Genomic DNA, 13,941 nt, shown 5'->3' with positions numbered 1-13,941 from the left:
AATACTTCTATGTGCCTTTCCATCCAAAATATCTCAGTCCTCATTTGTCATAGTAGCCGATTTCTTGGATTTTCCTTGTAATGGCCACCTAAATCCTTCTGATAAAGATAGTCTGTAATAACCCCTAGCCGGTAATAGCTCCAATACACACCAATTTTTGTGCTAAGTAGAGATTTGATATTTTGTCAAACACTTGGCAAGCAAGCTCCGATACCACTGTAAAAAGCCTTGCTTGCTCCGATAACACTTGGCAAGCAAGCTCCGATACACTGATTAGCAATTGATCCACCTTTTGTCATCTTCATATCAAATAAATGCTTCATGAGAAATATCTTGTTTGAAGCAATGGACTTTTCATACAACTTTGCTAAGGTTTGCATCAACTCTTTAATCGTCTTTACTTTTGTAATATTAAATGTCACCGATTGTGCCAGGCATAATCAAATACTTCTATGTGCCTTTCCATCCAAAATATCTCAGTCCTCATTTGTCATAGTAGCCGATTTCTTGGATTTTCCTTGTAATGGCCACCTAAATCCTTCTGATAAAGATAGTCTGTAATAACCCCTAGCCGGTAATAGCTCCAATACACACCAATTTTTGTGCTAAGTAGAGATTTGACATTTTGTCAAACACTTGGCAAGCAAGCTCCGATACCACTGTAAAGAGCCTTGCTTGCTCTCAAATAGTCTGTGCTAAAGAATCAATTTTTTTTTTTGTTTTTGAGGTTTTGCAATTTTGTAAACAACAATATAGCAGCAAAATAGAGATATTGCAATAATAATTTCAACTCAAATATTTGGATATTACATAGGGAATATACAGCTGAAAATTTCAGATTTAATACCAATTTTGATACTGAGTATTTTCACAAAATACCAACAACCCAATTGACAAAATATACCCCATTATCTAAATCAACAATAACCAAAAAAATTAGAAGTTACAATCCATGAACTTACATGAAAGACATGCTTTGAAACCCTCTGAAATGAAGACTAGCAGCCACAAAAGAATTCTTCAACAAACAAATGCAACTGTGGATGTGGAAAATGCTACTCCCAAAGTGCAAAAGAAAATAACGCCTAGTAGAAAATATAAATGAGTGCTCAACCAACTCCAAAACCGCTTCTCAGCAATAGTAATAACAATATGACAAGACCAAAGTCCAAATTCCCAACACCAAAGTATCTCCCAACCATAGTGTATACAGCAATGGAGATAAAGAACAATTCTTATAAAACTAATTCACAATACCTCAACTGTGAGTTACAATGAACTTCTCAGGAACAAACTCTTATGCTTCAGCAAGGGCACAAATTTTAAGAACTTCAAAAGTGTCACGAAGACAACAAAAGAAAAATATTATTCAATCGGATGCATTTCCCATCAAATGGGCTCATATTTATAATCTCCAAATGGCACAAGTTTCTCAATTGAACTTCACTTAAGAAGCTTCCTCCACACAAACGATAAAATATAATAGTGTCATTATAATATAATTTATTAATTGCTTTTAGCTCCAAAAATGACCTTTTCCATTATAATATAATATCCTGACACACAAGGCCACTGTTTCTTGTGCCCATGATTTACAATTTTTCATTCTGGTTCCAACAAGCTATAATAATGAGGTGACCAACATGCAACACCAACAAAAATAGCAACCTCAGCATACTTAGATGAATAATAATAATAATACACCCGTCTTGCGAAAACAATTGAAGAAGCATCAAAATTGAAATCTAACAACACCAGAGTAATCCTAATGAAGAAAAACAATGAATGAATCCGACAGGGTGACTTACGATAAATAGACACTCCCTCCAAGATTTTTGAAGCCCAAACCAAAAGCCTGAAATAAAAATTAAGAGCATCACTCAACTTTTTTAACTCAACTGAGCCCATCAAAACCAACAGTTTGACTTGCTATAAATAGCAAGTCCCTCAAAAAAAGCCAAAACACACCATACACTGCTGGAAAGCCTATAAGCAGCAATAGGCACATCATTCCTACCACAAATACAAGCAACAAACAGTGATGGAGAAGAGGAGGAAATCACAAGGGAAGACCTGTATCAGCAACCCAAGCAAAGGAACCATTATTGATTCAAGAAAGAACAAGGTTTTGCAGGTGAAAAAAATGGCTACGAAGAACGATAAGGGAGAATGCAAAAAACATCATAGCTGCCAATATCTCATTTGAAAGTGTAGCAAGAAGCGAGTGCCAAACATGGTGGGAGAATGCGGACGAGAACAATGTACTCAAGGAGGCATTATGAAAAGCAAAGGTAGATAAAATAATTTTTATGCCCATTTTTTATTTATAGGAATTCAGCGCTATGTTGAGAACTATGGTTGTTGGATACAACAAAGAAAGGGCATAAATCTGTGATTCAATATTTGCAACAAACCCTCACTGTCTCATATTCTCCAAAATAGATAAATAAAGTATTTGGGGTTCCTTACAAAGGGCACAATCCAACAAAAACCCCAACAAAGATGACAATGGAAGAAAAGAAGAAATGGCTAGGACTTATGTGCAAGAATGATCTTACAAAGCAGGAATGGGACAGCAACAGAGTAAGAATAACAGTCGGGGCTACAGATAATATTCATAGCCAATGATAAATAAAGGTGCATTGTAGACCTACTTAAGACTACACTTACTGGAGGAAGCCACGCGTCGAATATTGTCATCTTGATGTTACCCATACTAAATGGACTCAATATGGGAAGGGTTTATAGTTGGGCACAAGTTCTATTAGAAAGGTTAAGGGAATTTTTGCAGTTAAAACATAAAGCATTCTACATGCCCCATCATTCCATAGCATTGTTCCTAGAAGCAGTTCGAGCATAGGTAGCCCTGTAGCATAGGACATTCATATTAGCAAGCAGATTGGAACCCCATAAACCAGCCATGGCATATTGGTTTCACCTAGATATCTTTGGAATGGGACCTAGAGGGGGAGAGCCAAGGAAAAAGAAACTAAAGCACATGGTAGTACCTGACATTTTTGTTCGCACACAAACTACAGATGGAGAAGAAGGGAGTTTGGATGAAGAAGAGACAAGTACAGGAGCATCTTTTATAGATGAATCAGACAAAGGAATTCCGGGTAAGTCATCTCAAGAGAAAACTTGGAGAAGTCACATTTTTACCAATAGACGGAGACCCATTACCACGAGTTGTTCCTAAGTATGTAGAAATCCATAAGGACCGAAGTGAAGGCAACTGTATGTTGCCTGGCTGTACGGAGGAAAGAGGGTAAGAAGAAGATCGTACGGTCCATACGAACAAGATAGGGATGGTCAATGTCAAGGATGGGCGTACGAAGCTGAGGGGAGAAGTAGAGGACTAGATGAGTGGTCGCATTGGAGGTCCGTATGGAAGATGTTGCTACAAAGAATAGTAGTACAGAGAATGCTGGTACAGTGGGTGCTAGTATGGAGGATGTTAGTACGGAGGGTACAATGGATGCTACAAAAGTAGTCCAAACAGAGAAGGTACAATTAAAGGTCAAAGAAGAGGGGATGCAAGGAGCAAGTACCGAAGAACCAAGTGGACAACTTCCTTAGTGCGATGCAAAACATCTTTCCATGCCTGCAGTAGTGAACTTTGTTGCGTCAGAGCACCAGCCTCATACTAAGGTGATAGATCTTCAATGTCACAAGAGGGTTACACATAGTATTAGACTTGAGACACCAAAAGGTATAGAAGTGGTTCAGCCAAATGCTTTAGTGGTCCAATCTACAAAGAAGGAAGTCCAGATGGGAAAGCACACAGAGGTAACAGGTACAAACAAGGAAGCCACACAAGCTGAGGTGATAATATTGGAGGAGGTGGATAGATTGCTTGGTAAGTTTGATAGTTAAGGAGTATTAAATCTACGATAGAGTTTCAACAAATGTTAATTTCTGCAATATCACTTACTGATGTTGATATATCTTAATTTGTTCTACAATAGTATAGTTTCTGCAATATGTATATGGTGAGACTTTCTTTATATTAATAAAATCGTGTTGATGATGTTTCTTAAATTGCATATGTATTGGACGATAGCTGTAGGTAATACAATGTTTGTTGTTATTGATTGTTTTCCAGCAATGATCGTCCTTGTATATAAATATATATCTAAATGGTCACCCTCCATGTAAAGTCATGACTCTACATGGCCTGGGCCATGTAGGATCATGACCCTATGTGAAAGTTGACCTCGATAACATAAGCGCCTTTCTTTAATGAACATGGGAAATACATTTTATAACATGACAACAATTAACTCACGAAAGATAATGTGCCATTACTAATACAACCTTTAATCGATTATGATAATAATGTTGACACAAGCTTTGACCAATGAGTATCATAACACATAATAATGGTGTCAATGCAAGGCATATGTTTGATCAATAGTTATAATGAATCATGATATTGTGTTTGACAGATAAGCAATATTAACATAATCATATTGACATATATGTGTGTGTGTACAGTCTTCATATATGGTTATGCCCATCAGAATCACATTCAACCAATGCTACATTTTCAACAGAAATGATACCTCCATCTTCATCACCTCCCTTGGAGGTGGAGATTGAAGACATAATGGAGACACAGAGCGGGCAAGTACAAAGTGAGCACTTGGAGTCACTAGCGACAGAAATGACAAGACTGTCACTGGAGGGCAAAACTAGGATGCTCCTCAGGGAGTTATAGGGGATGGAGCAAATTGCCAAGGCCATTCTCAAAGAAGCCAAGGCACAGAACTTGGATGCCATAGTGCGAGCAGCAAAGTTCCTAGTGGCATTCATGAAGAGAGACTGTAATACAGACTAGAGTTTACTCATGCAAAGTGGAGTCGGGCATAAGAAGGTAGTTGGCATATGGAAGGTTGGACATACCATTCCTATTATATCAGAGAAACCACCACTTATGCAGTCACTTGCTCAAATGGAGGAAGTGTTCAGACAAACGTTCATGGAGCTTCAGCAGGAGGAGCTGACAAGAAGGATGAACGCAAAATGAGAAGTAGAGAAAGCAGCTTGGCAAGCAGAGAAAGCAGCTCAAGGTGAGAAATTGGCATCACCCAAAAGAGATCGGATGGACGCTTTGCAACTGCTGCAAGGAGTTTAAGCTAAGAAGATGGCTGCAAAGCGCGAGATACGATGTCATCATGAGAGGGCATCTAGTCCAGGGACGCCCTAGCACCCTACTTCTTGAAGTATTATTTCCTTTTGATTTTTTGTTGGGTAGTCGTCTGAAAGACGACTTCTTTTTTGGGCAGAATAAATGTAGGGCATAACAATACTTTGATGTAATTAAAGATAGTTTTGGATTGGGTAGTTAGGTAGCGAGGAGATATGTCGATTGGTCTTTCTAACCAATCAGCTTCTATTTAAGAACATTGGAACATGAACAATGTACTTGTTGTTTTGGTAATCAATAAAATATACTAGTTTCCCTTGCCTACTTTGGTACATATGATATTGGTATTAAATGCTTTGTTGATTCTAGTACATTTGAATGTATGCTTTATTATTCTGGTTGGTGACCATTCTACAAAAACGTTACATTCAAGCAAAAAGAATCCTAACCATAGTTACAAGTTTTTGGGCAAGGAGGAAAGAGGGAACTCAATTTGAGGACGGTAGGGGGACGGTGGCGAGGGAGGAGAGGGCATGGTGTATATACTATATACTATGCATGCGTTACTTAAAATGCTAGTTATAAAAATATGTATAACAATATAACATAAAGACGTAAAATACTAATTTTCTAAAATTTAAATACTTGAACATTAAACAATAACTATTAAGTATTAAAATTTTAAATACTCGAATGAGCAAATGGAAGAGTTCTAACTTCTATTATATAAATATTAAATAATAGTAGTCATAGATATCAAAAGTATGAGTATCTCATCAAAAGATGATTACATTGAGCAAAATGATATGATATTCAATACGCCCGCCCAATAGAATATTCAAAAATGTTTTAGTTTTTAAAACAAACTTCTTCTTTTTTGGGTTGGATAGGGAATGCCCAGCCGTCCCCTAGAGAGGTCAAGGGATGCCAGGATATCCCCCTGCCTCCGACAGAACAACGGCTGACTAGTAGTGTCGTTGGAGATGTCGGATCCCCATCCCCAATGTGTCCCTGTCTCCAAGACATTGGGATTTTCTTTTCTTTTCTTTTCTTTTGGGAGATGGGGAGGGGGACTGATGGAGTACTGTTCTGATACCACTGACGAAGGTACGCTCTAATACCACTGACGAAGGGCCACACCACCCTTACCAACTCATAACCAAGAATACAACAATATGAAGACCAAGAGAAAATAAAATGCTTCCCAAAGAACACTTTTATTATACTTGAAAATCCAATACCAATTACATTAACATTTCTACAAGATCTCTCAAGATCCAATCCAAACCCAAGCTAGTCCAGATCCACGCTCGGGTAGAAACCTCTGAGATCTCAACTTGTGCTCTCAAGCCACCAAGAAACCTCCTTGTTTCTAAACCGCAGTCACTAGCTCTTCTCCAACCTTATCCAAGATCCAAGTGTAAACTGCCTCACATTCGGTGCTCTATCTACACTCACAACTCCACCATAATCCTGCTGTAAACTGCCTCACATTTGACGCTCTATCCACAGACGCAGGAAAACTCAATCTTCACTTCCTTCTTCTCTTTCACACCTTGAAGCCTTCCAAGCTTTCCAAGCTTCACCTTCCACAACTTTCACCTTTTCAAGCTTTCCTTCCAAAGCTTCCACTTCCCGAGCTTCTCCTTCTCGAGCTTTCGCTTCTCAAGCTTGATTAGAAATGCTCATATGCCTTGCTTAAATAGGCACTTACCACCCAATGCATGACTTATCCACAACCTTCTAGAATTCCACCTACACAATATCCACAACCTTCTACAACTTTCATAACCTTTTACAATATCTACAACTTTCTACAATATTCATAACTTTCTAGAATTCTTCCCACACCTTGATAAATGGAATGACAACCATTTATTTATTTTTTTCTATTATGCCACCTATGCACCTCGAAAATAGAAATCCCCTTTTCCTTTCTTTTCTCCTTTTTTCCCCTTTTTATTTTTTATTATTATTTCTCCTCTAATTTTCGTCACTTTCTCTCTCCTCTAGATTTTTTTTTTTTTTCAATAATTTTCCCATGCAAGATGCTCCTGCATCAGACTCCCTCGGTAGATAGAAAAGTGTGTCCCACACTTTGACACCAAAAAAGAAAGATCTACCACCATCTTCATCTTCACCAAAGGTTTCCACCTCAACGGGGACAAAAAAACCACCATGCAAATCTTCCACATTTGCATTACTCTATCAAACACCAGAATCTCAACCATCCAATTAGCATGCTCACTCCCAAGAACAAACTGAACATAATTCTTCGTCAACAAACCCTCATTCACATCAGCAACTAGTGAATCCACACCAGTAGCAACAAACCCCGCATCAGCAACAACAAACTCCATATCAGCACCAACATGTAGATCTCCATTAATACATGCCAAACTAGCAATATCATTGCTCACAACAAGATGCTCTGCAATACATAACTCACCTCCAACAACAATCAGATCATCTACGACCAAGTGCTCTGCAACATACAAGTCATCACCAACATCAACTAGATCATCCACGACCAAATGCTCTGCAGTCTCCATGTCAAACTCAACCAATTGATCATGAAAACCAACCTCTATCCCAACATCAACAAGGTTAGGAATATCTTCAGCAGCAACCTCTAGTTTCTCTGTAGGTTCTGCATCAGGCTCCATAAACTGATCACCAAAACCAACCTCTTCCACCTTGACCTTCTTAGCTTGATCAGCCAATCTAGCATCCAACCGAGCAAACATCTTAGAAAAATTCCTCTCCACTATATCATGGATTTTCGCAATCATCTTAGGGTCCAATCCTCTCAGATCCATCTTCCAAGATCTTCGTAAACCCTCTGCAACAAATCCTTCCCACGCTCCTTGTGACAACCTTGAATTGTTTGCAAGTCAAATCGCAACCTGCCACCTCGCACAAACAATCAGGAACCACGTCACAACTCTAGGACAACGGATATGCAATCCACAAGCTCTCTATGATCATGTCTCAACAAGTTCAGTCTTCCATCTTTGCATCCATCGATCAATCTGCATGTCCTCCCAAGATCTTGGTGCAAACTGCCTCAACTTCAGTGATCTGTTTACACGCTCAAGAACTCCCGCTCTAATAAACTTCACCCAACCAAGGTTCTAGTACAAACTGCCTCACACTTCGACGATTTGCTTGTACACTCAGGAACTCCTGCTCTGATACCACTGATGGAGTACTGCTCTGATACCACTAACGAAGGGCCACACCACCCTTACCAACTCATAACCAAGAATACAACAATATGAAGACCAAGAGAAAATAAAATGCTTCCCAAAGAACACTTTTATTATACTTGAAAATCCAATACCAATTACATTAACATTTCTACAAGATCTCTCAAGATCCAATCCAAACCCAAGCTAGTCCAGATCCACACTCTGGTAGAAACCTCTGAGATCTCAACTTGTGCTCGCAAGCCACCAAGCAACCTCCTTGTTTCTAAACCGCAGTCACTAGCTCTTCTCCAACCTTATCCAAGATCCAAGTGTAAACTGCCTCACATTCAGCGCTCTGTCTACACTCACAACTCCACCATAATCCTGCTGTAAACTGCCTCACATTTGGCGCTCTGTCCACAGACGCAGGAAAACTCACTCTTCACTTCCTTCTTCTCTTTCACACCTTGAAGCCTTCCAAGCTTTCTAAGCTTCACCTTCCACAACTTTCACCTTTCCAAGCTTTCCTTCCAAAGCTTCCACTTCCTGAGCTTCTCCTTCTCGAGCTTCCGCTTCTCAAGCTTGATTAGAAATGCTCATATGCCTTGCTTAAATAGGCACTTAACCACCCAATGCATGACTTATCCACAACCTTCTAGAATTCCACCTACACAATATCCACAACCTTCTACAACTTCCATAACCTTCTACATTATCTACAACTTTCTACAATATTCATAATTTTCTATAATTCTTCCCACACACCTTAATAAATGGAATGACAACCATTTATTTTTTATTTTTTTCTATTATACCACCTATGCACCTCAAAAATAGAAATCCCCTTTTCCTTTTTTTTCTCCTTTTTTCCCCTTTTTATTTTTTATTATTATTTCTCCTCTAATTTTCGTCACTTTCTCTCTCCTCTAGATTTTTTTTTTTTTTTTTTCTAATTTTTTTTTTTTTCAATAATTTTCCCATGCAAGATGCTCCTGCATCAGAGACATGCGTCCCTATGTTATACTAGTCCTAACATATTGTCATAATTATAATCATAAATTGCAAACTCTCAGAGTACTCTCTAAGTTGTTGAGTACTCTCTATTTGTTTGCTACCCAAGTTTTCAAAAGTTTAACTCTTGCATTTTTATAGGCACAAAAAAAAGTGAATAAAAATGTCAAAACTAGTTAAACACTGGTTAAAAAGGATTTTTCACATGTTACTTTTGCTATAAAACCATGTGTTTTCTCTTTCAAGATGTTAATTTTCAATTTATAATGCATTTTGTTATTGAACTTCACAAAAAAAAACTTTAGGAGATTTTAATTTTTTGTACTTTCTAAGTTGCCAAGTTGAATATTTTGGGCTTGCAGAGTACTCTGAGAATCTGAGTCTGCAAACTACGGTCATAATTATATTTTTTGTAATGTGCCCCTGGAGTATTATATATTAAAATTATTTGAAACCCAGGATAACACAATCTTCCTAAATCTAGCTCACTGATTATTCAAGCAGACTTGGGATTGGTTTCAAAATAAAATCTTCAATGCAAGCTCAATGTTCCTCTTCTTCAATTCTCAATATTACATCCACATAGTCTCTAAAGTTTAGATGATATTTAGCATTTAAATTGAGGAAGATGATCAACAGTTTAAAATTTGATCGAGTAAAACTTGGTTCTCTGCCCTAAATTCTCAGACTTGCCAAAAATGAAGTTAGCAAGGAAATAAATTCATTAAGTCTGCCCAAAAATATATATTTTAGAAGCTAATCAAGAAATTTCCTTTGAATCAACAAGTTCAATTATTTTTCCCTCTGAGAATGTATCAAAAGTTACCATACCAAGTATCTGCTAAGCCCAAGACTTGCAACTACAGTACAGGCAAAAAATAGATGGTTTGGACATTACTAATTGGAATTATTAGCTAGATCATAATTCTAAAGTACATACAAAAGTGTATTTGTCAAGATAAGCCCATGAAAAATGAGGTGAAATGGCCTATGCAACAAGATGGTAGTCATCAGTAACAGAGTTAGCAATAATAGTACCACACCATAGCAGGCAGAAATTAACACACCTGTACTGTTCAGGATCCTCCCTCAGTGCATTTATGTATGCTCTGAAGATTGCTTCACTATCCTCGTCACTTGGGTATCCATCCATGAGTTGGTCATAAACAGTTACAAAGCCAAGGGCAAATACTGGATCATATTGATATGTCGTCTTGTATCGCATCAAATGTTGTTGTACAATTAGTTCCTGTATAACATTACTGTATATGTTTGGAATAGGCCGCTTGTATGCTTTTATGAAAGCCAGCTTTGTATCTGCAACCGTAGGTATATCTGGAAATGCATTAAAACACCCAGGTTATTGGCATTAGAATTTAAAATCAGAGGAAAACTTTAAAGCTGGTTTTTCATTGAATGACAATTTTAACCATTTTCATTAAAACAGATGTTCTTAAACAATACGTTCCAAAATATTAATTACATTTTGCATAAAATATTCATGGACTTAATCTGGACATAGATGGATTTGGCAAGGTCCATTCCAGTCTACTACCAAGCCTGGTCATAAGGTCTAGACCCAGGAGTACAAAAATATGAACAATGTATATGGTAAATAAAAAGATATCCCCTTTTGGACTTCCACAAAAGGTATACCATACATCAAATCGGCATTTGACTTGGCCGTGACCTAAAAAGGGGGCTATGACTGGAATAATTAAAATTACTGCAGATTTGTAACAATTTCCATGCTCTAGAGTTTACATATCATAATTTCCTGCACTCAGATGTGAATTGCAGAAAACATTGACATAATAGAAAATATCAAAAGAAGAAATAAAATAAAATCTAAATGCGAACAATCACAAAGATGCTCAATGATTGAACCTTGAAAAAACTTTTTTAACAAGAAAAGTTTTCAGCATTCTAAGGACCGCCTCTTATTGCTTGCAATGCCCCAATCTTCTACTCAAGACATTTAAAATACATTGCTCCATAACAGTTGCTCAATTGTCCTGGATATTCGAATGAACAATCCTCTAGCATAGATCTTATGGAGAATGATTAAACTTATTGAATCTTGTGATGATTTTTGTAGAACTATTTCTGAATTTGATTGTGTAGGTTTTTTTAGCATCAATTTAGCACAGGTCCCTCCCATGAAGGGTATCAATCAACATTTCCATGCTTTCCATGCTTTATACATCATAGTTCCATGCATTCAAATGTAAATTGTGGCAAATAGAAACATAAAGGAAAATATAAAAGAAGAAATAAAAGAAAACTATATGAAAACAATCATTATGAGACATAATGGATGACCCAAAAGAAACTTGATAGATAGGAAAAGTTCAGAGGGGCACCTCTTACTACTCTGCAATAATTGCATACAAATGTAATGATTTCCATGCTTTATACATCATAGTTCCATGCATTCAAATGTAAATTGTGGCAAATAGAAACATAAAGGAAAATATAAAAGAAGAAATAAAAGGAAAACTATATGCAAACAATCATAATGAGACATAATGATCGACCCAAAAGAAACTTGATACAAAGGAGAAGTTTATGATTACAAAATTGGTTCCCTACTATCAGCTATAAGTTTAAGAAACAGACACGCACTCGCCTACTCATGAATCTCCAATCAGCTAAATATGTATGGTATACCTATTTTAACCTTCCATAAAGCCAAAACTGTAACTATATTCTGGTATCTCAAGAGGTACTTTTTTTCTTTTATATGAGTAACACAAAGTGAGGCTCACTACTCATCTGTAATGGGTCTCACCGACCACTATAGAATATTCATTTATGAAGAAAACCAGTGCATGGACCATGGATCATGAACCAGTCTCCATGAATTTATCCTCTCCCTTCATTGAAGCAGAAGCCACTACCATTTTCATTTATTCTTTCACAATTGATTACCTTCTATGTGATTACCTTCTTCAACTCACAGTGCACTTCCTTATCAGATCTTGCATGTCCAACAGCATGACAGCCCTACACCCTGCTGTTTGTGTCATATTAAAGTTTTATAAGTCCTCTTTTCCACCCCTGGGTGCACATACAATCCTTCCACCAAAGAACTCAACCTTCCAAAAGCATTAATTAACCTCTTTGAACTTGGGGTGCTAGCAATAGCAATTCTATTCCTACCAACATAAGAATGCATGCAAAAAACTCTTCACTTCAACCAGTGCTTGTATTGATTCTTACACATAAAATAAACAGTACCCCTCATATACAAGTACAGACTACCAAAAATCAAATCACTGATCTCCAATGGCACAACACCAAACAAAACATCATCCAAATACTCCAAATTTAAGACTAAATGCTAACTTCCACTGTTTATTAAACCTCATGCATGCACCATGTTGTAACCACCCCAAAGACTATTGATGTGGGTGTGGCGAAATCTAGGTTTTCATTCAATAGCCAACATAGAAGAAATGAGCTTATACTATGAACGCAAATTAAATACAGCATTCAAATTCCTTTTAGTTACACTCTAGTGCAAAATAAATGTGTAGGCTCCCTTTTATCACAAGAACTTCCGTGTTTCTTAAAACTACACTTCTTGAGTGTGGCATAAGCAATGCATCCTCCTCCATTTGAGGAGACTGCTCTATGAGGTTATTCCCCTTTAAATGTGATGAAAACATTGTTATCCTTTTCTTACTCCTCCAAGAGGGCATTACATTAAGATGCAAATGCCAATATTTCTCTTCCATTTGACCATCCTTGTCACAAGGAAAGTAATGGAAATTGCTCCTGTCGTTGTCCTTGGGCATAGAGCTTTATTCTTACCACCTTATTTTGGTAAGTAAACTTGTTGAAATTGAAGGAACCATATTTTTATCTAACTCCAAGTAGTGTGCTTATGAAGATGCCTCATCAATGCTCACATGTTTGGTGATGAGGACTACTGGGTGAGATTCACGCATAATAATTACATTAAGACACCACAGGAAATAGATCATACACCACACAAGAGATATTAGTAGGCCAAGATGCCCTAATATCCAATACGTGCAGAGATAAAATAAACCCTTGAAGAAGGGTAATGTCATGAGCCCTTATAATGATAGAGAATAAAATATAACCTATCCTTAGTCTAATGATATAGATATAATAATAATATATTATTAAGAATATATAAAAGTTGCCTAATAATACATATAATCATTTACTTGTAATTTATATTGTAAAACATTATATAATAATCATTATTAGATTAATAATAAATTTATTTATTATTACTTTATGTTTTAATTTCATTTATTCATTTATTCTTACATCAATGTCAATTAATAATTATGTTATTATTAATTCAACAACAAATCAATAATGTTTATTAAGCAATGGAAATCATTATTTAATTAATACAAATAAGAAAGATATTGAAGGAAGATATTAAATAACAAGTAAAACAAAGCGATTCAAGAATGAAATAACCAAACTTAATATATAACCACCAAACCCGAAAGGACATGTCCTTCCATGCAAACAACATATATTAAGCCATTGATGAGGATGGGAAAGGGCATCGAACTAGAAAAAAGGAAAATATATATTAAAAAG

The 13,941-nt window shown here is 36.7% G+C and overlaps 1 protein-coding gene across 2 annotated transcripts in view; it reads right to left on the bottom strand.

Moving 5' to 3' along the window:
• Positions 1–13,941, bottom strand: part of PSB29 (photosystem II reaction center PSB29 protein) — a 117,456-nt gene that overhangs the window by 82,573 nt on the left and 20,942 nt on the right. For both annotated transcript variants that reach the window (XM_089789455.1, XM_089789456.1), the window contains exon 2: positions 10,419–10,686. In XM_089789455.1, the coding sequence (XP_089645581.1) occupies positions 10,419–10,686 (268 nt within the window). The remainder of the gene's footprint in view (positions 1–10,418; positions 10,687–13,941) is intronic.

The sequence above is a fragment of the Cupressus sempervirens genome, chromosome 6, assembly GCF_028749045.1.
Source record: "Cupressus sempervirens isolate cs-2001-9-10 chromosome 6, ASM2874904v1, whole genome shotgun sequence".
Taxonomy (NCBI): Eukaryota; Viridiplantae; Streptophyta; class Pinopsida; order Cupressales; family Cupressaceae; genus Cupressus; species Cupressus sempervirens.
Note: the sequence above shows the minus strand (reverse complement) of the source record. Positions and strands in the feature narration are given on the sequence as shown.